The sequence below is a fragment of the Tachypleus tridentatus genome, chromosome 1 (assembly GCF_004210375.1).
Source record: "Tachypleus tridentatus isolate NWPU-2018 chromosome 1, ASM421037v1, whole genome shotgun sequence".
Taxonomy (NCBI): domain Eukaryota; kingdom Metazoa; phylum Arthropoda; class Merostomata; order Xiphosura; family Limulidae; genus Tachypleus; species Tachypleus tridentatus.
Genome location: NC_134825.1, coordinates 29,897,027 through 29,922,868, shown reverse-complemented (window position 1 = coordinate 29,922,868; position 25,842 = coordinate 29,897,027). Strand labels below are relative to the sequence as shown.

The 25,842-nt window shown below is 34.8% G+C and overlaps 1 protein-coding gene across 1 annotated transcript in view; it reads left to right on the top strand.

Annotated features, from left to right (window-relative positions):
- Positions 1–20,510, top strand: part of LOC143245056 (G1/S-specific cyclin-D2-like) — a 36,240-nt gene extending 15,730 nt beyond the window's left edge. The window contains exons 4-5 of the mRNA XM_076490859.1: positions 15,485–15,630; positions 19,121–20,510. Of these exons, the coding sequence (XP_076346974.1) occupies positions 15,485–15,630; positions 19,121–19,291 (317 nt within the window). The 3' untranslated portion in view covers positions 19,292–20,510. The remainder of the gene's footprint in view (positions 1–15,484; positions 15,631–19,120) is intronic.
- The last annotated feature ends 5,332 nt before the right edge of the window (positions 20,511–25,842 follow it).

Below are 25,842 nucleotides of genomic sequence, written 5' to 3'. Positions count from 1 at the left end.
TGAAGACAGTTTCTAATTACAGACTGAGAACGTGAAACCCTGGGAAAATGCGAATTATTTGATTCGGCTCTGTTGTTACTTTGTCTATTTTTGATGAAGATTTTTGACTTCGTGTAGTGATACAAAACTCAGTGCATTTTAACAAAAAACACTACTAAGATGTATTTTACAGTTTCACCTATTTGTCGATACTGATGTGTAGATTTGGTTTAGTGGTTGTTAGTATGCTTTACTGCGAATCTCAAGTTCCAAGTTTCGTGTCCCGTTATGGGGATAACAGTAGACGTAGGCTCAGCACGGCCAGGTGGGTTAAGGAGTTCGACTCGTAATCTAAGGGTCGCGGGTTCGAATCCCTATCGCACCAAATATACTCGCCCTCTCATCCGTGGGGGCGTTATAAAGTGACGGTCAATCCCACTATTCGTTGGTAAAAGACTAGCCCAAGAGTTGGCGGTGGGTGGTGATGACTAGCTACCTTCCCTCTAGCCTTACACTGCAAAATTAGGGACAACTAACGCAGATAACCGTCGTGTAGCTTTGCGCGAAATTCAAAAACAAGCAAACGGTAGACGTAGAATTGGCGGGGTGCGCCGTTGACCAACTACCTACCCTAGTTTTATTAGTTAGAAATTAGAAACGGCAAGTTGAGATAGTCAACGTGTAGTTTTGCACTATTATATAGGTCTAAGTGGCTGATCTGTCAAAAATTTGTAACGGTAAAAACATTCACAAGGTATTTGGTTTTTATATTTTAAAACAGTACTTACAAGTAAATTATCCAAATCTGACTTGTAGTCACACTTTACGTCACCTTTTAATAAATGTGATAAAGTAGTCTTAATGAGAAAAGGAAATCAGAACTTCCACGTGGGAGGCTTTTGTCGTTCTTTAAGTCTGTGTGTTATTTTCCTGTTTTTATACCGTCACGAAATAACGTTTAGTAGCTGGATTTATGCATAATAACGCACGCAGTTGTTATCTTATGCTTTGACAAATTCAACCGGAACGAGTCTTTCTGTGAAGGAATCACATTATTCTTTTTATGAAAAGGTATATTCTTTTACTGTCACATCAACCACGACAAGCGAGAGAACAGCCACAGTTTTTGCCACAAGAAAGCCGTACATTGGCGACGAACCATTTATGTGACTACTCGTTTTTGGTCGCCCCCGCATTGGCATTGTGCATAAACTGTGCTATCCATTAAACACTAGCAAAAAAAAAAAAAAAATTCTTACCCTGTTACTTTTCACACAAATAATTGCATATTTTAGTCGGGCAGTCGTATAGTAATAACCCCAGATCGTGAAGGGATGAAGCTAAATTCTCAAACCAGGAATGTCAAGCAGACGAAGGTTAAACCCTGTGGAGAAAATAACACTGGATATACTGCTATTAAAAACAGGTACAAAAAGTAGTCTGATGTAGGAGCAGCGAAGGAAACGGTAATTATATTGATGGTTGTGGTTACCACTTGATAGATACCGTATAATAAACCCCAATAAATAAAATTTACTTTACTGTAAACGAATTCTTATGCGCAACACAGAGATTGACATAACGTGTGAAAATTAATATTCTATGCTATTAGGCTTAATATACTTCTTACAGAAGTAGGTTGCCACATGAAAATATAGTTCTGTTTGCTTAACCAGGATTTGGTTACTTCAGTTCTCTAGGTGTTCAGTCTATATATATATATATTTAGTGTACATAGGTATTTAATGATCCTTGTCGCCGAGATAGGAAAATATTCACGCAAAACATAGGCAAGTTTGTAACAGAAGTCATTAGATACCCATAGAGTGTGGCTTATGTGGAACCTACTAGTTTTGTGTGGTTGGTCATCTATTTTTTGCCTATGGCTATACGTCGGCAAAACAAACGCCCAACAAAAACAAAACGAAAGACACTGTCATACACTATGTAGATTTATCAAGTGTGAATTCACTATCTCTCATTGACGGTTCTTGTATATCCTGCCTATACACACGTCAAAAGAAGAACAAAATTACAAGAGAAAGACACTGTAATGTATTACGTAATGACACTGTAATGTGTTACGTAAGCTCAAAAGCGGTGAAACAATGACATTTTTCGGGTAGTGAATGTTTTGTATCAGTCCAGATACTGGTGAGTGAACTTTCACACATGGCACTTGTCTGTATATGTGTTAGAAATGCAAAGATCAGCAGGTGGGTTTATTTCTCCTTGTTTCTGAATCATTCTGGAGATGTAAATAAATAATATGGTTCAAGACAATGTCGCTAAAGAGAGTAAAGAATGGACATTGTGAATCATGAAAACATAAATAATTATATATCTAGACAAGCGCGTAACTTTCGACACCTCATCTTTGCCAGAGGTACGAAAATATTCCTAACACTGTGTATAAATAAGTATTCTGTAAATCCACATATTGGTAGATTGTGTTCGCGTATTGTACTTACATTAGCGCCTTGTTCTCTAAAGGTTGTAATGGATGATGGTGCCAACGGTCAAATATAAAATATTTTATGGAACCAACCTTTAGAATTTGTGGAAGCTTAATGAGTGCGAGGCATGACAACCTTTAATGACTTCTATGGAAATCCTCATCTGGTATTTACACCTGGGTATCAGATGTACACACGCGTATGTAAATCATCTCCCCATAACCTCTTCATGTGAGGTCGGGGAGTTCCGTAATCCTTCGTTTAAATCTACCTTGGATCACATTAGGTGCACTTGACCATTGTCCAGTTTAATACAGTCTCTTTCTTCGCTACCTGCTTTTCACTCTTTTCTTTGCTGTGCACTTCACCAAGCTGTCCTCAACCATCCTTCACACATACCTGTACTACCGCAATCTTAAATCCTGCTTATATATACCGAGAGAAAATAGTTAAATTGTATTATACAACGATTGAACGAATACGCCATCGGTCTTCGAGAAAGTAATTATAAACACATTAATTATAGTAGTTTTTTACGTGATATTTTGTTCTGACGGATAGAATAAAGGCTTTAATAATGTAGCGATTTTGAGTCAACCCCAAAAGTTTGAGAACATGTTAGAAATAACTTTACGGAAATTAGGCGTTTTAGACTAGTGACTTTTTATGGTTGTTTAGAATTAAGCACAAAGCTACACAGTGGGCTGTACGTGTTCTGACAACACGGGTATCGAAACTCAGTTTTTAGCGGTGCGAGTCCGCAGACATCCCGCTGTGCCGCTAGGGGGCAGAGTAGTGAAGCAAATCAAACTACTAAGTAAATATGGGTGAAACTATATAGATAAAGTAGTAGTTCGTTTCAGAATATACTAGTGTAAATTTGAGAAGCTAATTTAACCCGAGAAACAGCAACAATAACAAAGTAAATTAACTAAAATAAAAGACATGATTTTGCAAAAACTAGCATCTTGATCCCTCACATTGATAATACGCCTAGGGACTTTTCACAGAATCATTCATTGCAAACAAATATAAATGAATTTCGCGCAAAGCTACACGAGAGTTATCTGCGCTAGCAGTCCCTAATTTAGCAGTGTAAGACTAAAGAGAAGACAGATAGTCATCATCCCCCACCGCCATCTCTTGAGCTACTCTTTTACCAACGAATAGTGGGATTGATTTTAACATTATAATGTTCCCACGACTGAAAGGGCGAGCATGTTTGGTGTGGCAGGGATTCGAACCAGCGACTCTTAGATTACGAGTCAAGTGCCTTAACCGCCTGACCATGCCGGGCCGAATTTCGTTTTAACAATCGCATTGTTGACTTTGTGCACATGTAACTGCTTCCACACTTAAGGTTTAACAAATCTATGTCAGAAACCAGCGTCGTTACGAGTATTCAAGAATTTCCACACATTAGTTCCACTAGGATGACACGAGTCCAGGGGGTACAGAATCGGCTACATTTGTTCTGCTGTATTTACTTACTAGTCTGATCTTTCCGCGGAGCCTCAAGGTTCCACGGTCTGGTATGTCGCCGGAGGGTTTTTCTGAATGAACACTCTTCTGGCCAGCAAGTTGAGAATGAAGTCAGCAGTCAATGTTGAATAGTTTATATTTAGCAACTTATGTTGCTAGGCCGAAAAAGTCCAACCTGTAATAAGAGCCTGCACTCAGGGGTAGAGCGCCTCCTTCACTGATGAGTTGTCCAGAGCTCTCTTTATGTTTTCCGACATAATCCGTATCCTTGAAGAGACTGATTTGTTTCGAACAAGCCTTCTTTCACACCTTGTTGCTTTTTTTCCTCCTTGAAATTTCAAGATTTTCTCAGAATCTACAACCTCATTCTATAAACACGTGTAAACCCACATTTTACAACATAAAGGAAATAACAATGTTTCCGTTTCCTACCCTTTGACGATCGGTATTTTGGTAATGTAACATAGAGCCAGCCTTTAGGAATGTCCGTCCTCCACCTGTTGCGCAGTAAACACCTGTTGTGCCAAATTAAAGACTACACTTATTTCCCTTCATTTGTTATTAAATTCTCTAAGGCGTTCGATTGTCCTCTTTTTTTTTCTCCCCTAACATATGATTAATATGCTAAGTGAAACGTTTGCTATTCAATGAATCGTTATGTGTTGAAGTAATGTCAGCATATCGTAAACAGTGCCTAAAGATACTCAATAATAGATTTTCTGTTCGTTTAAAAACAAAGTTTCAGTGTAACTTCAGTACCAGAGACCTTTGTTACTGTGAAATGAATGATAAATGTAAAGCACATTTTATTTTTCAAATTACTGAAAATATGTAACGACCTTGAAAGTAATGCAAATATTCAAACAAGTTTGTATCGGTACATAACGTTTTTTACAGGTTTACCTGGCGACACTGGGCGTCTCACCTGATGGTTCCAAGTAAATCTAGTGAAAAGCTGTCAGTGAAATAAATGATAAATATTTTAATACGTACAACCGACAAAAACATGTGTGAATTTTAAATAAAAATATATAATTCTTTAATATTCATTTAAGTTGTGTAAATAGTTATTAGTGTAGAAAACAAAAGTAGGTTTAATAAAACTAGAACCAAAGATATTCCAAACTCCTACATTGTAAACTGCGCTTTTGTACGAAATGATGTGTGTGTTTGTTTGTTTGTTGTTATTTTTTTATCTTGTGAATTGCCACCCATAAATATTTAATATTGTGTCTAATAATTTGTTAGGAATTACAATATATTGTAACAATACATGTTAAAATGTGTTTACCCGGCGATGTATTTGTGAATATTAGCCAAAATATGTCAGAAACAACACTACTAACAACGTGGGTACACTTACATAGAATTAGTAGAAAAATTTGGTAACTGAAAAGTCATCAGGACAGTTGAAGAGAATGTTTCTATGGAAAACATGACGTAAATCTCATGGAAACAAATAAACAACTCTCCGCCTAGAAAACAACAGTAACAGTACCGACAAAAACAAGCTGTAATGAAATGAAATGTAGGTGCAAGAACTACTCAAAGAACACTTGATTATAAATGTGTCTGTGTATTCCTTATAACAAAGCCATATCAGGCTATCTGCTGAGTTCACGGAGGGGAATCGAACTCCTGATTTTAGCGTTGTAAATCCGCAGACTTACCGCTGTACCAGCAGAGGACGAAATAAATGTCCTGACACGATATATATTTTTATCATAGGGTGAAGATGTTCACAATTATCTCACATTGTCAGTCTCACATAGTATGTAGAACATGTTTGCTACTTTAGCCAAGGTCACGAACTGAATGCCTAAATATATGACGTCACTGCAAAGTAACAAACTTGGTTGGAAACCACTGACCCTCTCCTTCATTAAAAAACAAAACACAGGCTGGTCGTCTGTTACATTTCCCTGGAGTCACAAGTAAGTGGCCTCCTGCTGTCTAACAGGAGAACTGGAATGTGGGTGGAATTACAGCTTCAGTTTGGTTTAGCACTTACTCATATGAACAGTCACTCGTCATTATGATGGAGCAACACTGCTACGCATCATTGTACAAATACTCGTGTCGTATCAAGATTGTATAAAACGGAAACTCGTTAGTTGTTGTTAATATATCTCTGTATGGATACACTTCTACAACATGTGTATCATATGAATATTTATACATTACCTACAATCTGACTATACATACAACAAGTGGTTTATTTCAGTTATGATTTAGGTGCGTTTATAGTTTGATTGTAACATTGTAGCAAAGAATTTTTTTATGAAATGAGAAACTATGAAGTAAGGCTTTATGAAATGGTTCTTTTCTTCAAACTACTGAAATATTTGCTCTCAGGAGGTTAGGAGGTTATAATGTTGGTAACCCAAAATTTAGCGGTAGTTGATGTTAACGAGGTGTCTTGCCTCCCTCAAAATTAGAGATAATTTACATGAATGTGAACGTGCGTCACCCAAGAATTTACGACGTATTCTTTGTCATTGATTAAGAACTTAATGTGTTTATTCTATAACTTTTGTAGCAGTTTGTTACAAACAAATGTAGTAACTGTTTTTGTAGTCTGTTTTTAAAATGCCATGTTTGTCGTATCACGTGGAAGTAATTATTCTATGGATGCTGCTGATACGAACTATATATCACCATGTATATATAGCTCCAACTTACAAAATTAAAACCAATCTGATTTTGAAATATAACTCCTTTTTCATAAACAGAAAGGGAGGGAACCTGTTGCATGTAAGCCTGACATAGTAAGGGTACCTCGGTTGTCTTCATAACGGCATGTCAGGTTGAAAGACGTGTGTAGTGTACGTGTTATATTAGACTAGAAAAAAGAAATGCCGTATGTGGGCTGAGGCCGACCATTTTCCCAGGCCCTCACACGTAGCTCCTGCGGGACCTTGGGATGGTCGAGAAAGGTCACCCCGGCAGTTTATCGCCAGACTTGCAGCTTGTGAAACTTGATCACATTAATGTGATGTCACTCGGAATGGCACGTGCACTTTCTGGACAATTTTTATATGTACTGGGTGATAGTTAAAAAGTAATTGTTGCTTCGTGACATCTAATAGTACTGTACTCTTACATCTATTGTTTAGAAAGAACTGATAACAATTCTCAACATATACATCTGTCATCCATTTCTCAAGTATTATAAAAAAAGTTATTTTTTTAGTTAAAAACATGGATACTTAGAGGATTTTTTCTTCCATGCTAACTTGCTGAAGTTGTACTCGGTATAATTGAAGTGGTTAGTCTTATTTAAGGGTTTTAGTGCGTTTTCTTTTGGTTATTTTTAGTTATTTGCTATATTATATATTGCACAAGTCAGTGCTCCGTGTTTCCTTGTTATGCAACTGTTTCACATGGTTATCGCTGACGATATTTACTTGATTTGTTCATTTATTGTAAATATTGTAAACAGTTTCCATATTCTAGTTTGTGCTCTGTGCTTCTTGCATGTTTGTGGTTTAACATGAATGTTGTACATGCTTTATTTCCTCGCATAACGTACAAGCAAACAATGTTACATATTTAACACACAGGCAAAAGAGGGGTTTGTATAAGGTTTCAATATCGAAACATTTTGTCGGAGATTCAGCAGAGAGCCCGATGTGTAAGAAAACACACACACACACACATAATCTGTGGGAGATTAAAGATTCCGAATAATTTTCATGCAAAAAAAAGTATTAAAATAGTTTATTAAAACTTTTGAATAACGTCGTTTGAAGTGCAAAATCATCCTCGTTTTATAGGGGTTAAAAAAAACAAACTAAGTTTGTTATGAATTTCGCGCAAAACTACACGAAGGCTATCTCCGTTAGCCGTCCCTAATTTAACAGTGTAAGACCACTCACCGTCAATTCTTTTACCAAGGAATAGTGGGATTGACCGAAACATTACAACGCAACCATGGTTGAAAGAGCAAGCATGTTTGGTGGGACGGGGAATCGAACCCGCGACCCTCGGATTACGAGTCGAGTGTCTTAACCACCTCCCAGGGCGGGACCTTTAGGTAAGTAAACACAAAACCAGAAGTAACATAAAATTATGAACAGTTTAACGAGAAAATACTCCTGCTTCATTTAAGCTTAACTAGTTGATTAATGGTTCTGTTAATATTTTAAACCGCTTTGTTAGACTTACCTGTCTGTTACCTACTCGATTCGTCAACTAAAATATCTTCAGATATAAATTTGTGTCAAGGCATTACGAAATTTTATTTCAAATATGGAGAAATTAACGTGTGTTATTGAATATATTACCACAACTTTTAACGAGATTTCCACGGAATTGTTTGGTGTCAAATGCGAATATCAATGCACTAATACTCAAGGTTTGTCAATTCGTGTGACTGGTTCTCACTGGCTCAGTTAACCTTTACGCATGAAGCGCCATCTTGTACATTATATGAAAAACTGAAATTTAAAGTTATGAAATTTTTATTAACAGTTAGTTATTCAATGTATTATTTCAGTGTCTCCTCTACCTGTATTCAAGTTAAGTCATATACACGAGTTTTACATAATGAGCATATTAATATACATCTAATCTGTCATCACTTTTTAATAACACTGTATTAGAAATGCATTTAGTTCAATATTCGGTTTTTCTCCAGTGGGACAGAGGTAAATTTAAGGACGTACAAAACTAAAACCCGTGTTGTATATTCCACATCATTAAGAGTTTTAATGATGAAATTAACTATGCATGACGATGTTAGTTTGTTTGTTTCTTCTTTGTGTTGCAACATAGAATTAACATCTTTTTTAAGTTGTGTCCTTTGTCATGTGTGTCAATAGGTATGCGTATTTGCATTCCTATGAAAGATACAAAACTTTCCACTCAGATAATTGCACACTTTGTGACCACTTCTAAGTGCGGTACGCCAACGCGATGTTTTAGACAATATGTATCAATAATGACACGAAAACAGTACACAAATAAAAATCACTGGGATTTGAAACTTTTAGTCTGAACACACCTTAGCTACACGTGTAGTGAATAGCCCGATCAGTGTGAGCTGTTAGTTAGAACCTCCCAGTGGCACTGTGGTATGTCTACGGACTTACAATGCTAGAAACTGGGTTTCGATTACCATAGTGGGCAGAGCACAGATAGCTTATCGTGTAGCTTTGTGCTTCAAACAAACCAACAAATTAAATAGAGGGAAGGCAATCAATCGACAGTTCCCTTCAGTTTTAAGAAAAATCAGTTTTGACTTTGTTGTTTCAGCGCAAAGATACCCAGTAGTCTATCTGCACTCTGTCCACAATGGACAATTCGACCGAGACTTTTAGTGTTGCAAGTTCGTAAGTTTACTGCTGACCCACTAGGAAATCGTTTAACGAAGAACAAAAGAAAAGTATAGGTGACAAGAGGCCATTCACCCTATCAATCCGGAGCGGCATTCCACCTTTTGAAGTTTCAAGCTATTAGCGTTCTTGGTTTCTGATTGGAATGTTAAAAATGATTACAAAATACCAGCTTAACCACTACTTTTAAGCCAAACAAAAACAGTATTTCTTTTTAATCTTACTTAAGTATAGCCATTTAGATTCATTTACCTGTCCAACATAATTTCTAAAATTTCAAGACATTCAGTATAATTACTCGTACCATATTAGGAAACATTTTAAACTATTTCACAAATTCATAATTCTACCCGAAAAAAAATAAAGTTTTAAATAAACTTTAATATTCAAATTTGCATTTCCTTAACTTATTGAAAGACTTCAAGTCATAGTTTAGAATAACTAACTCGAATTCCCCCTAACTTTAAGCCTCATTTCACAGTTTAAATGATTTAATTCGGGTATAATTGTAGTAGCTAATTTCTAATATTTAGTTATACTTCCTGTAACGACTGTTTCCAGGTTAAACAGAGATAAGATTATGTATGTAAAAACGGCTCGTTTGGGTTGAGAAATTTTTTTACGTAGAGGAGCGAACACGTTTCGACCTTCTTCGGTCATCGTCAGGTTTACGAAGAAAGAAAGAGGTAACTGACCGATAGCTGACCACATGTCTGAAGGCGGTTGTGTAATTGAGTGTAGGAATGTAGAGGACGTGCTTAGATGTTTGATTATATTTATTAATATGGGTATAAAAGTGTTCCTTTGTATTGGTTTATTGGGCTTTAGTTGTTGTATAAGTAAGGCTTCTTTAATTTTGCGTTTGTTTATGTTTGTTTCTTTATTTAGTATTTGAGTGTTTTCTATAGTTATGTTGTGTTTATTTGACTTGAAGTGTTCGAAAACGTGTGAAGGTGACTTTTTATGTTCTTTGAATCTGATTTCCATTTTTCTACTTGTTTCTCCAATATAGAAGTCGTGGCAGTTATCACATTGTATTTTATAAATAATGTTGGTGTGGTGTTTGTCAGTGTAGTTTTTACATAGTATAGACCTTAGTCATGTGGTCAGATATCGGTCAGTTACCTCTTTCTTTCTTTCTTTTTGAACCTGACGATGACCGAAGAAGGTCGAAACGTTGTTCGCTCCTCTACATAAAATATTTTCTCAACCCAAACGAGCCGTTTTTACATATATTTTTTTCTACAAGTTGGTTTTATCGTCGTCACGGATTATATCCTACTTAATTCGAATCCTCATTACAGTCGTATCCAAATGTAGAGTAAAATTTATTTTAAAGTTAACATTGTTATAAAAGAAGCAAGAAATGTGTTAGTTCTTTTTCATCACAGCAAGGCTCGGCACGGCCAGGTGGGCTCAGGCGTCGATTCGTAATCTGAGGGTCGTGGGCTCGAATCGCCGTCGCACCAAACATGCTCGCCTTTTCAGCTGTGGAGGCGTTATAATATATCGGTAAATCCCACTACACTATTCGTTGGTAAAAAGAGTAGCCCAAGAGTTGGCAGTGGGTGGTGATGACTAGCTGCCTTCCCTTTAGTCTTACACTGCAAAATTAGGGATGGCTAGTGCAGATAGCCCTTGAGTAGCTTTGCGCAAATTTCAAAACAAACCAAACCAATCATCACAACAAAATATTCAACAGAGATCTGTAAAAATGTATTCAAAAAATGGCTGACATGAGTATTAAAACTTTAATTAAAATAAAGTACAGAACAACGTTTCGACCTTCGTAGGCTATCTTACGGAATGTTGAAAGGTATAAACAATTACATGAAAATCTTTTTTTTGCTCGAGAAAACAATTTCTCTCACATAACAAGTCATTCCTTTCCATATTTCCATACCTTTAGAGACATCCTTTTGCACTTATCTTAATATCGAATCTCATTAACTACATTATACATCATTAACTAAAACCATCCAACTCATTAAGGATAAGTTAGGCATGCTGAAGAGAGACAGCTTTTCCCTGTAACTTATTACCATCAGCAATAAAAAAACAAACATTATTGTCCGAGAAATTACCTAAATTAACGTAAATAATGAATAAAAATATTCTTAACGAGTCCAGTAGTCATGTCGCTCAGTCGAAAGAGACAATTTATCATCACTCTTTGTTTTCTATCCCGATCCGATTTTCAACCCGCTTCTTAATCCCATTCTCACATGCATCCAGATTTCTAATAAACGTCTCGTTAGGAACAGTACAAAAGCTTTTCTAAAAGTCAAATTATACAGCAAAAACCGAAATGCTCTCATCCAAAGGGCCCAATAAAAAAAAAAAAAAGGGACAAAATTGTTAAGACCATCCTTTCCTAAAATCCTGCTTGGAATCGTTTTAATTAAACGTTAGCTTTCCAAAGGATTTCTAAATGTTTTTTGATAGAAGAATCTATCTTTTCTACAACAACAGAAATTAAACCAGGTCAATAGTTTTCAGGATCCTCCTCAAAATAATATACTTTTTAGATAGATTGACGAAGGTATGTCTTACCTTACAACAACACCGGCAAGGTTTAAATATTCAGCACATAATTCTAATGTTTTTATTCGTCGTAGCATATTTAACTGAAACTATTTACTTTTTTATGTTCCAATTAGGTTTTCTGAATAACTTTTTATGATAGGATGTTGTCTTTAAGTTTCGTAATTATAATAACATCATTTTGTTTACAGCTGTGGATGCATAGTACCATTTATTGGTCCGAAATAAATACTAATAGATTCGCCCAACTGTAATGCTGTATAAATACGTTTTACAACAATATAAGCAAGAGTTATATTATTACATATTTTTCCAGTTTTCAACTTTAATGTATTCCAAATAGATTGAAATCCCATAACATGTATTAAGTAAACTTCTTGTACTCGTAAATCTATACAGGACCAAGAATATGAGTAACTAGGTTAAAATAAAAAGTTAAAAGAGGTGTTAGTTAAACTTTACATTTTCTCTCAGTTATGCATGTTTTCGTTGTTATCTAGCAAACAGTAACAACCGATCAACACCGAGGTTGTGCCTGTAAACTGTTAAGCAAACGGTAACAATCAACATCGTATTACAGATGCTATATAAAGACGAATGGACACTGTAAGGCTATTTACATTTTTACCATTTACCTTGATTATGGACCTAGTATTTAATAATTCGTACCAGGTGATACTGCTAACTTGCAGAAATAACTGGAACTGGAGTATTACATCTTCTCCATTTACATTTTACCGATATATATGCTTGAATCGTAATATGATATAGAACTAAACAAAGTGTACCTGTGCTAGGCGGTCCTGATTTGAAACTGATAAACGAAAGAGAGGGAGCTGTTAACTCCTGAGTTTAACTCTTGAGTTGCTGTAATCAAGTAGTAGCATTTAACAGTTTTTGCGACGACAGAACTCGAACCAGGAATCTTCAGATTCACAGTGCATTGCGTTAACCTCTTAAGCCTCGCCCAGTTTAGATGGGAGCATATTTGTATGGTTGTTATATGCATAATTTTATGCAGATTTAGACCGACTTGAAATATTAGAATTTTGATATAAATTTGAAAATATAAAGATAGAACCGCTTATAAGAAAACATTCTTATAATACACACATTTTGGCAAACGACCTTCGTCGAAATTATCACAGATTACTTCGTATTTTCTAGTTTTATTAAAATATAACTGTATCAGTCTTTTTTAGTTTTTTTTCTGCTCGAGTTTAAAGGTCATAAACACCAATTCGGTAATAGCACCATAAGGTGACAAGGTACTTCATAGCTGGAATGCTGTAAAATCTGGTAAAACAAGTGACTTCTAACTCGGGTTGCTCAGGGTGACGAACCTATAAAGTCACTTGTGGAATGTTGCTGTAATGAAATGAATCATTCTGCTTAGTATGACCACCTGTATAGAATTACATTTCTCATTTAAGCACGTGAATGGCTTATAGTCAGCGTATAAATCATACATATGAAATTCAGATTAATGAAATCGCTGTCCTGTAAAGTACAATCGACAATTTCATGTTGAGTCGTATCTTAAAGACAGTTTGTAGTTAATGTCAAATTAAACTTCTTAAACACTGTGGTATGATTTTAAATTGGCATCAGTTGTATCTACCTTTGCTTATGATGAAACTTTTATAAATGATGGCTACACTTCACGTCTTGTAGAGTGCAACATAAGTAAGAAAATGGAGGTTTCGACCCCCAGAACGTGCGGTTATGTAGAGATAATTACATTGGGATTATTCATATGCAAAATTGTTATAACATTTTTAAATCTTTCAAAGACATATGAAGCAATTATAAAGGTTGTTTTGTCAATGAGAGAAGTTATTGTTTGAGTACCCGAAGAGTGAAAGTAAAAAAAAAATGTATAAATATGTCAACTACACTAATATCTGCCATATTAAATGCCCAGTACGTTGACTTATCAAATACTAAATTTACCCTTCTACTTGTCCTTTCAGGTATCATTGGATAATTTTATCGAATCTTTACGTAATTTCGAAATGTAACCAATCCCGTAATTGTTAACCTGATGTCCTAAGGTCGTGAATGTGTATTAATGTTTTTGTAGAGATAAAAGACTGTATACTACAACTTAGTCTCACGTTAACAGTTATGTGTTTCTGTTTTGACCTTTTATGAAGGTTGACCTTCTATGTTCAAAGAAGCGATACAAATACTTGTGCAAGCTGGCTTGGATTATATATCTGTTATGGAATACAACAAAGGTTTTCCTTGTCTATAAAAGCGGATGTTCTCACAAATCTGCATCTTCATTCTTTGGTTTACGTTGTCTTATAAGGAATCTTTTCCACTCCAACAACCAGTAAAAGAAAAACGGCAAATAAGAATCTAACCAGTTTGATGGCAAATTTAATATTTAATAATAATTGAATATTAATTGTGAATAAAGGCATTGCTTTACTTGTTCACTTATGTTTCTCTTACTCTCCGGTGTGTGTTATTATCTGCAGTATCTCCTCATAACCTGTGATTTTGCGTATATTTTAACTCCTTGACTGATATTAGTGTATTTGAAAGCACGTGCAAGTTGGGAACAACTGAACCTTGCAATCCTGAGTGCAAAAAATTATAATTATTTTTATAGAAAAATATACTTATTTGTGTCGCTAGGTGGTTAGGGTGCTCGACTTGCAATCTGAGGGGCGCGGGTTTGAATGCTCTTCGTATACGGACTAAAGATTAAATTAATCTGTAAAAAGTAATTCAGAGAAAATTTATAATTTCGATTATATAATTTAGTATGATTTGAGCCGACTATTTCACGAATATATTTATTTCTTGTTAAAACTTTTCAAAACGATTAATCGGCAGAAACATACAAATTATAATTTAATATAGTTTTTAGATTTGTTTATTTCTTCCACATTTTATCTACTTATAGTTCTTAGCGTCGTAATCTAGTGACGTAGAGGTTAAAAACTGTTTATTACCTTCTGTGCTCGACCTGTTTGTTGTATTTGTATTTTGAATTTCGCACAAAGCTACTCGAGGGCTATCTGTGCTAGCCGTCCCTAATTTAGCAGTGTAAGACTAGAGGGAAGGCACCTAGTCATCACCACCCACCGCCAACTCTTGGGCTACTCTTTTACCAACGAATAGTGGGATTGACCGTCACTTATAACGCCCCCACGGCTGAAAGGGCGAGGATGTTTGGCGCGACCGGGATGCGAACCCGCGACCCTCAGATTACGAGTCGCACGCCTTAACACGCTTGGCCATGCCGGGCCCCGACCTGTTTGTTCCTGAAACATTAGGACTAGTCTGTTATTGCGACACTTCTGTTGAATGAGAAAGTGAAGTAACAAAAAGTTAATTTAAGTTAAAATAATAATAAATAATTGCTGTTAAAATCAATAAATGATATTGTGTTATTTTACTCTAGTTCTGATTTTCAAAGTACTCTCAGGAAATTAATAACAACTGAACTTCGACAACACCATAGCAGCTGTTGTTTATAAACAGTTTGATAAAACGTGTAGCTTCTTAAATATCTTGGAAAAAGAAAAAAAAACTGGGTGCTAACCTTGGTTATCGAATATGTTTGGTTTTATGTTTTATTTTGTTTTTACATTTGCAAATCGTCTTATAAAAACCTTATTGTTCCATGGAAATCTTGTATAGTGCGACTTACATTAGTTTTTTTTGTTTCAGATTTCAATTTCTCCATGTATCCACCGTCGATGGTAGCAGCAGCCAGTATTGGGGCAGCGGTGCAAGGCTTGCTGTGGTTAGACAAGCGATGGTCTTCTCAGAAGGAGCTGTTAACGAGGCTTCATCAAATATTGGGCATTGAAGTGGTAGATTTAAAATTCTGTTTCTCTCTCTCTCTCTCTCTGTGTGTGTGTGTGTATAATTTGATTGAGTGGTTTGTAGTTCGTAGAGTAGCCTAACAAATTCTGCATCTATTGGTAAGGTGTATCATAAACAAATGTATGGTATGTAGGGTTCATTTCGTATAAATAAATAGATTTTATGTAAGCTAAGGCTAATTTATCAGAGAGATAATATCTTAATCTGTTAAGGTCTGTCTAACTCTTTCACCGTAACGGGCGTTGTCGTTTGATCTTAGAATTGTGTACAGTTATATAAAAAGTGTCTGTATTTTCTTATAGCAAAGTTATGTCAGGCTATCTGCTGAGTCCACCGAGGGGAATCCAACCCCTGATTTTAACGTTGTAAATCCGTAGACTTACCGACATTTACCAGTTTCAAGTTCCATATAAGTACTGAAATATTAAAACACATTTAAATTTCTTTTTATTATTGTCTAAAAATAAAGCTGGCACTCAATACCATTCATATTTTCTTCTTCCATGAATTAATGTTTTTAAAGTATATACAAATGGAACACTTATATAAGCAGGGGGCGTTGTTGTTTCTGGAACAAATGTCATTGCAACTCAATAATAACACGTTTTACTTATGCCTCAATTCTTTCGTTCTTTTGAATTTGGTCGTTCTTATAAATGCTAAACGGAATGGTTCCACTGAAACGGTGCCAGAAAGGACGTGAACTCGTTTACATAATTATCCAATAGCAGAAAAGTGGGAATCGCTTTCTGAGTGGTGAGCGCAGACAGGACAGGATGCAAGACAAAGTTTTTTGCACTGGTTTGCCAAGAAAGAAGCCAAAACTCTGTAAACTGCTGTCTGGGAACTTATGCAGAAATCCGACAAAATTTATAACCATTGCATCCCTTTGTCGTTTTTATCCGTCTTGGTGTTGTTTCTCAAAGGTTCTACGTGTTTTTTTTTTTCACTCATCTAGTCAAGGTCATTATGGAAGAGGAAAAGCAAGGAAAAGCTCTTTCTTGTGTTCACAGAATGTGCACAATAATGCGCAGTACCCTATAGTGGTAGTTTAATCACACATTCCTTCATTGTCTACTGCACCATTACAAAGCGACTGGAAAGGGCTGGGGACGTGCCCCACCTAGACCCTTGAGGTGGGGTCACGGATAAACCAAAATAGTGCACCCCCACGCCATGCACGATAAGCAGTCGTCATTCGAAACATCCGCAGGAAGGCAGGCTATTTCGGCAGCTTTAACTGTAGATTTCTTCTTACTCGGTTTATTTTTCTTCATTGTAAAGTCTTCTCCCCTAATGTTCTTTATCCGGTGGCAGCGATCGGTTTACAGATTGTCCCGCTGAGCCTTGGGCTCCTTCATACCAACAAATCCCCACCCACAGTGTCTCAAACCTAATCGGCACTTCACAATATTCGTTCATTCTATTATAATCCGTTAATATAAGTAAAACTTGCTGATATAATCGTTTTCACCTGAGGAAATGTATTAACAAAATCCATAAATAACACTGATAAAAGTTCACCAACTAATCCGCTTTTCTCTGGTTTGAATACATTTTTCAAAGTTTCCGATTAACTTTAGGAGTAGTGTTCAAATGTTGGTGCACGCGCATTATGTGTTTGATTTTACAGTATATATTCTCGAAGTTGCCTGCCCCCTAGCGACTCAGCGGTATGTTTGCGGACGTACAATACTAGCAAGTGGGTTTCGATACCCTACCCGTTGTGGGCAGATCTTATTGTACAGTTTTGTGATTAAAATAACATTCTGGAAGTTTGTTTCAACAATAAACATTTTCAAAGTTTAACCACATATTTACCGACGTTTAATAAATACTCAAAGTGGAAAAATTAAGTTGGTTTACAAATTAACCAAAACACACATAAAGAAACCTCATTGTTGACATATTAACGTGTACTGAAAGATAAAATGTACACAGCAAACTCTGACGTAACTTAAAGGCCGACTGTAGCAGGTATTAGTAACATATGTAGGTGCGGCAGCAGCTTGTACATTACGTTCTCTAAGACTACCCAGTCAATATTAGTATTTTTCTGAATTTTCTGCTATCTTTATTTGTGTATTTATTACTTAAGTAAGAGGATTTTCTATGTCTCATTTCATGTAATATCAACAAAGCTCTTTCTCGTAACTTCTTTATCAAACCAGGCATTATTTTGAAGCATTCTTGCGAAACGGTTTTTTAGCAATAAATACAAAACTACCACCATAGAATATTCATTCTATCACCTGTCGTTTCTGACCTATAACCAGTACTGTTCTTGCTGTTGATGAAAGTAATAACACATAAACATAGTTTGTGAAACTAAGCTCACGTTGGTTTGTTAAAAGTACATATTTTTATGATGAATGGACGGCAACAGGCAGTTGTAGAAAAACAAGTGTAGAGGGTTTTTTTTTTGTAATATACGAGAGCTATCTGCTCTTCTAGCCGTCCCTAAGTTAGCAGTTGAAAGCTAGAGGGAAGGCAGCTAGTCGTCACTGTCCATCCCCAACTCTTGAGCTATTAGGTTACCAACAAATAGGGGATTGATCGAACATAGTAACATACCCACGGCTGAAATGGCGAACATTAGATTACGAGTCCAGCGGTCCTGGCCACCTGGCCAGTTGGACATCTATATTTCTACAACAAAGAAATTTCGTTATTTCATCAAAAGGTTACGGGTTTGTATTGAACTAATACATGGTATATCAATAAAAAAAAAGATGGCGAATAACATTATAAAGTAATGTACATTAAGCTAACTATATAATGTAACTTTTGTGTTTGTACCCTGGATTTTAAAGTGTGTTAATCTGAGCTAGAACGGATGGTTGTAGTATAAGCTTTTCCATGATTCTTTGTAACTTTCGCTATCAGGCATAATACAGAAAATTGGAGTCTGATCATAAAATAAAGAAACAATCTGATATTAGGCTTTCTTCAGGTGCGTCTTTCGAATATCGGCGTTAAAACAGATAATTGGTAACTAAGTGTGGCGAGTATTCTTAAACATTCAACAGTGACAACGGGCTCGTTACTCACTGGGTATTATAAACAGCAATAAACTACTGAAGGCACGTGGTTAATATTTCTTGCCCTTAGCTCTTTATAACGTATTAATAACATTAACTTAACTTTAATAACAGCATAAATAGGTTTTAAAATTTATAGATTACACGTTTCTTGTCACTGCCATTTACCATTTTATTTGATAATCTTTGACATATTACTATTTTGATATTCAATTTCTCTTTCGTTGAAATTCATTTTACGAATATTTATTAGATATACTAACCATAAGATAAAACTTTCATAATATATATATAGACGTTATTTATCTTCTATGTTTCTACACGTAAAATAAACCGATAAATGATAGCATTTCAATCATGTAACATTTAGGTATATTATTTTGTTAGCAGTCGATAAATAAATAATGAATCTGTTTATCTCTTTCAATTGTCCTAGGATTGTCTTCGCCACTGTTTAGAACAAGTTGAAGAAATGATTAGTTCAAATTTATCGTCAGGAAGCGGAGTTCAAGTGGTGCCCTCTAACATGAAAGACTCGAATAAACTTATGAATATTGAGAGTACTAAACCCTCCACTCCAACAGATCTTCAAGATGTCCATTTCTAATGCTATAATGGGAGTGTCGTATATTCTACAGACTAAAATACCCATCAGCACACCAAGTCCTAGTCATTATGCATGTATTTGGGGATAGTAAATTGATAACAAAGCATCGATTGTCACCATTATAAATACGATTGTACCGTATTCTGGATATTCGAAATTGTTGCACAACGACCATTGAACCCGTGTTTTGAAACAATAGTGTTTGTTGGTTTTTAAGGTACCTCGGGAGCACTCGAGCAATATCCAAATTTTGTGCATTTTAATCATTCCAAGGATGTGTTATTCTATAGTGTGAAAAACTTTCCAAAAGCAAAAACATTTTTTTAAACAGATACAGGTCTGACTTAATTTTAGTGCAACAAAATTTGATGTTGTATAAGAAAAAGGTGAGAGGGAAGAGCAAAGGAGAAAGAGCAAGCTATAACCACCATTTTAACCCCCATCCCATGTGATAACTAACGTTTGTGGGAAGAGATGACAATAGATTGGAATATTATTAATATCACCATAGGTCAAAAATGTATCGATGTTTTATTCTTTTGTACGCATTTAAATTGTTTACTAAAATTTGTGATAATCCTGCGCTACTCTTACGTTAATTGTGAATTGTACTTAAGTTGAACCTTTGGAATAATTTCCCTGTTTTGAATAAGTTTCTTCGTATGATATTGTGCGTGATGCTTTTTTTTTTATTTTATGACAATTAAGGTTTAATTAAGATTCATGTAGCACATTAATTTTTATCACAAGAGTTATTCACTCGTAAATATCGCTACACCCGAATCGTGGGATAAAGAAGCCGACACAGCCATCTCAGTTACTTCAACCTTAGTGAAAAAAGGGATTCATTAAGTAGGATTTTGTAGCTTACTAAAATGTGTAATCGGATAAACACGAGAGATTAGTTACACCACAAAATTTGTTCTGTAAAAACTTTTTACTTAGAACTACTTGTTTTTAAATACTGATGAGCAGTGATTATTTCGAGGTCATCAGTTATGTTTTTGTTTGTCATCAACCCATCAACTACAACTGGACTTTCCATGATCTTTCTGCTTTCCACCTCGTAATATTTGTGTTACTTGCTGTGTTTCGTATTTTGTATTAATATGTTTTGTTTTTCTTTGAATGTTTCGAATTTTCTTTTACAACTATTCAAATCGAGATCGAATCGGCAAACATATATTTTAATTAAAGTGTAAAAATCGGTTAAAAGAAATTCATAGTATTTGAATTGGTTTTACTTGCTCTGTACTTTAAAGTTGTGTTACTTTCTTATTTTTTGTTCTACGTTACGCATAAAATTACCACTCATATACTATTTCTGTTATTCGCCACTTTCCACACGTTTATGCAAGAAACGTCTTATATTTTCTCACGTATCAAACTGCACAGTCATATTTGAAGAGAAAGAGACTAATATAATTCAATTTTTCCACATATTAACAATAATGGTGCTGATCAAGTCATAAATAATAGATTCAATATTGCACAAACACTAAAAAAAATGCCTACCTGGCGCCCTCCAGTGGCACATTGATATATTTCTGTACTTACAACGTAAGGAACCAGGTTTCGATATCTGTCGTGGGCAAGGCGTAGATAGCTCATTGTTAGCTTCCTGTTTAACTTCAAACAAACAAAGCTTAATTGGCAAGAATTGATATATAGTTAAATTTCCAACATTCTAAAAAAAAAAGACGAAACGGTAAACCAAAGATTGTTTTTTTTAACAATTGTGACACTGCTGAAGTAGTAGTTATTTTCAAAACAAATAAAATGTGCCTCACAACCCGCACACCGCTCATTTTTGTCCAAAAATGTTTTTAATCCAATCAGGTTTTGAAAAAGACGGGATCTATGGATTTAAAATTACCACTCGTTGAAAGAATGTAGTTGTTATAATATATTTGTTGTAATTAACCTGTCATAAGAACTATTGTTCTAGTTTCTACATCTTCTGTTTAATTAATGAAAGAAGGTGAAGTGTAGATAGATGTTACTGGTTCGAGCTACTTTTCAAATAAGATGGATTTCAGTTTCATTAACAGAACGTACATTTCTGTAACTCAACTTGCTGCTGTGGTGTCAATGTTCTTTAAATTTTTACACCCAAAACTAAAACCAAACACCTTTTTACACTTAAAACTATAACCAAACACGTTTTTACACTAAACTTATGAACAGTCTACTAGATGTATGAAGGGAAGAAGTGCATGAACTTCATGTAATTCTTTTTCATAGTTTACATTTCGACATTTTAAATTTTGTGAATTTCATTTGATGATTATATAGTTCTTTTCATAATAATGATTGGAGATAGAAAGAAGGATACCGTCCTGACATTTTGAAATATCTTATGTTGTATTTATCATCACATATACATAGGCTTACTGCAGGATATTTTCGATAGTTGTGGTAGGTTTGGTTTCTACAGTTACCATAATGTTGATGATTTTATAAACTACGTGGCTTATGGAATCCAGGAAAATAAAGACAATTGTACGTTTCACAATTAATTTATTATGACCATGGCGAGTCGATCGGTGACGATTCCTTTTCCGGAGAACCTATAGTAATAATAAATAAAGTATTTGTGAAACATACAATTGTCTTTATTTTCCTCAATTCTTTAAGTTTGTAGTTATGGAGTTTCACTAATTATAGGTGGCCGTAAACATTAACCGAAACTATATGGCTTGTTTCAATTCAAATTACAGTTTTGACGAAAACGTATTGAGGTGTCGAACGTTTTTTTTCGCTAACTAAACGTGTTTATTATCAATCATATTTGTCACAAGCGGATAGTTTTAGGGTTATTGGAGTTTTGAAACGCTACATAGTGTCGGTCTATAGTGTTTTCCCGAAAACTAGAATGTATAATACTTCAACTATACATGTTATGGTTGAAACGCCATTGACAGTGTTCTTGTGCTCTGACAAATATGTTTGATTAGATGCATATAACAATTTTGTTTTATTGTTTAACCATGTGCATCTTTCGGTTTTTGTATGTACGAGCTTGTACTTCAACATGGTCAGTGGTTGACATACTTTACTAAAAGTAGGTAAAATCTTTTAACCACTACTGGTTAACTTAAACATGTAGACGAATAAGTACCTCATTGATAGTTTCTCTCAGGAATATACAAGCTGTAAAACTAAGTGTGTTACTGTTGAATGAATATAGTTCTTGTCTGCCATTATTCTCGCAGGAAATATTTCGATTTTAGTGTTATTACGATCTATCTTTTCGTGTATTTTTATTATTAATTCTGTCAGTCTTGTACTTAATTGAAATTCATTAGTTATCAGTACAACTTTATAAGTCATGAAGGGAGAATGTAACTAAAATAGAACAGTCTGTAGCTTGAAACTATAGCAACCAATCAGAATTCGTTCATCTGTTTTATTCTTTTTTTTCTGGGTATTTTTAATTTTTAAATATTTCTCGTAGTTTTGTGATTGAGGAACTTGGGTACTCTTGTAATTACGTATGTTTCATACATTACACGTGTGATTCACTGTCGTTTCTCGTGCTACGTTTGTATATGAAGTGAAATAAAGATTTTTTCAAGTTTGATTTATTAAAGTAAATATATATAGTTAAAAATTTAAAAGTAAAACATTGAAATTTTGTTTCTGTTACTTAAAAGTTCGAAGTGATATGGTTATTATCTGTCGCCATCAAAAGACACTGGTGATAAAACACCGCTATGTCATTTTAATTTCATCAATTAAATCAATGTCAATTTAATTACATCAGATGTCATCTACAAATACTATTAATTATTTGAGATGTCGTAAGAGAGAATAAGATTGACAGACTTTAGTATTCTGATTTTTCGAGCTATTTCCAAATATTGACACAAGTACATCTTATAGTAACCGCGACATTTCATTATATAGCACGAGGCTAGCTCATTAAGTACTTCCCAGAAAGTATTTTAAATATAGAATATCGAAAGATGTCAAACATTTTACCCTGTGAAATAAAAACAATTAATTATTTACCAGTTTTCACTGCCAATACAGTCGTGAAGTTACGTTTTATTTTTAACTTTAGGTTACGACTTTTTGTGGTCTTGATGCAATCGATAAAATATCGAACTTTGATGTCGGGAAAGAAGTCATTACCAAAGTTCTGTATATTGTTTGTTCATGTATTAATTTATATTTTTTATGAATTAGTATATAAAAAGGGGCGTACAAATACTGTGATATTTTTATGTTATAGTAAAAACCATTTCCTGAAGAATGAGTGGTCTTTAAAGTCACAAAACTGGTAGTAGAATTTAGTAAAAGAAGGAGAAAAGTCTGATACTTCAGTGTTTTCTTATTATGACACTTAGGTGTATTTGGTAAACGTCTTTTATCACAGATTTTACCTCAAAGTTAGTGTACAAACCGATAAATTTCCATTATAAAATACTCTTGTAAAATTGTTATCAAAGGTTATGATTTCCAAGTAAGATAAAAAGTAACAACTATAATAATGCCATACAATTGGATAGCAGCTTAGTGAAAGTAAACTTTTACTGCATCAACAAGAGGAAAACATTCAAAAGAAACCGGCCCGACATGGCCAGGTGGTTAAAGTGCTTGACTCGTAATCTGAGGGGCGCGGGTTCGAATCTCCATCACACCAAAACAGGCTCGCCCTTTCAGTCGTTGAGCGTTATTATGTGACGATCAATCCCACTAGTCGTGGGTAAAAGAGTAGCCCGAGGGGTGGTGATGACTAGCTGCCTTCCCTCTGGTCTTACACTACTGAATTAGGGATGGCTAGGGCAGTAACATTGCACGAATTTTAAAAGAAACCAGCACTAATTTTGCTATTATTCGCAGTTGCTGCCATCTACCGATAATGTTTAGATTTGCAATATGTTTACTATGCTACAGAGCAAATCACAAATTTCAAAGTGAGCGCCTTTGACGAGTTTTTGATGTAATTGAATTTCTTGATGACGAGAAACCCACTTGAAATAAAAATGTATCTCAGAAAGGGTGGTATGGTATTAACACTTTCACTAATAAAGCAGAAAACGACGTTTCGACCTTCTGAAGATGACCTAGGAAGGTCGAAACGTTGTGTTCTTCTGCCTTATTAGTAAAAGCGTTAATGCTTACACCAGCTGTTCTGAGATACATCTTGGTAGAATTATTACATATGTCAGTTCTTTTTTCGTAATTTATTGAAGTTGTACGAATTAGCACTTAGAGGACAATCAAAACGTTCTTCCAAAGTAAACAACTTTTGACAGAGTTGTACAACTTTCATAAGACACATAAAATTTAGTTAATTAATATAACAATCTATAAACTGAAACATATGTGATGCCTGAAAAACACCGACTACAAACAGGAAAATATATGTACATACAATTAATTATAAAGACGCCTTTAAGAATTGACAAACTTGCTAAGACAGTTGATTATCTAGTCATGAAACAGAATAATATACGACGGTTTTAGCTAATCCAAAGCACTACTATTTACTTTAATATTTCTTCTCTGGACGTGGACCATCAATTATTTTTATGACCTGAAATTACCGATGTGAATAAAATATAAACAGTAATAATTAGATATGTAGTCAAAGGTGAGTTTTATCACTTAAAATAACCTTTAACCATGACTTATCTCTGGGTGAAAACTTTACTCTCAGTCAACGTTTCGATATTAAACCTGCAGCAGGAAATATTCCTAATCACTTTATCGAGTTTTGTCATTCAGCTAATACAACTAGAGGAAGAATTTCCTGATAAGGCCTAGTAACTAGCATAATATAAATTGATACATTTGAATTAGGAAAAAATACGATTTTGTAGCGTGCAAAGTGCTGACTGAAGCAGTTTACCTGATATAATTTATTAAAAAGACAAGATCTTGAGCTAACACCACTTTAATGCTAGTATTTGGACTTAGTCTTCGTTAGGTTGCATCACAGTACCAAACTCTAATATAAAAGGAAGCTTATTGGTAAAGATATTTAGAAAAATGTAGTTGGTGACACAGCAAATGAAATAAATTATATTAGTTTAAATATTCTAACAGCAGGTTCAAGATTACAAATAACGCCCCCGCGAGTACGGATTTACAACGCAAAATCAGGGGTTTGATTCCTCTCGATGGGCTCAGCAGATAACCCGATGTGGCTTTGATATAAGAAAACACATACACACTCGTTACAAATAATTATTTAAGAGACATTATTAAAATTTTAACTCTTATAAATGAAAACTATATACATATCAACGTATAGAAAACTACTCTGTACTCCAGTGGCATAGTGGTATGTCTGAAGACTTATAATAATCGAAACCTGGTTTCCATACACGTGACAAGCATGCCACAGATAACCCAGGCATGTGATGATTTTACTTTCTTGAAATTTTTGCATGTTCTACAGTAATTCCTGTACATTGGATCCGAAAATGATATTCATTTTATTTCACGTACAGATTTTTTACAAAACATCATATCTACTTTCATATAATTCATTGAAATCGGGTCAAAGTTTGTTATGCTTAAAATGCTGACAACCATTT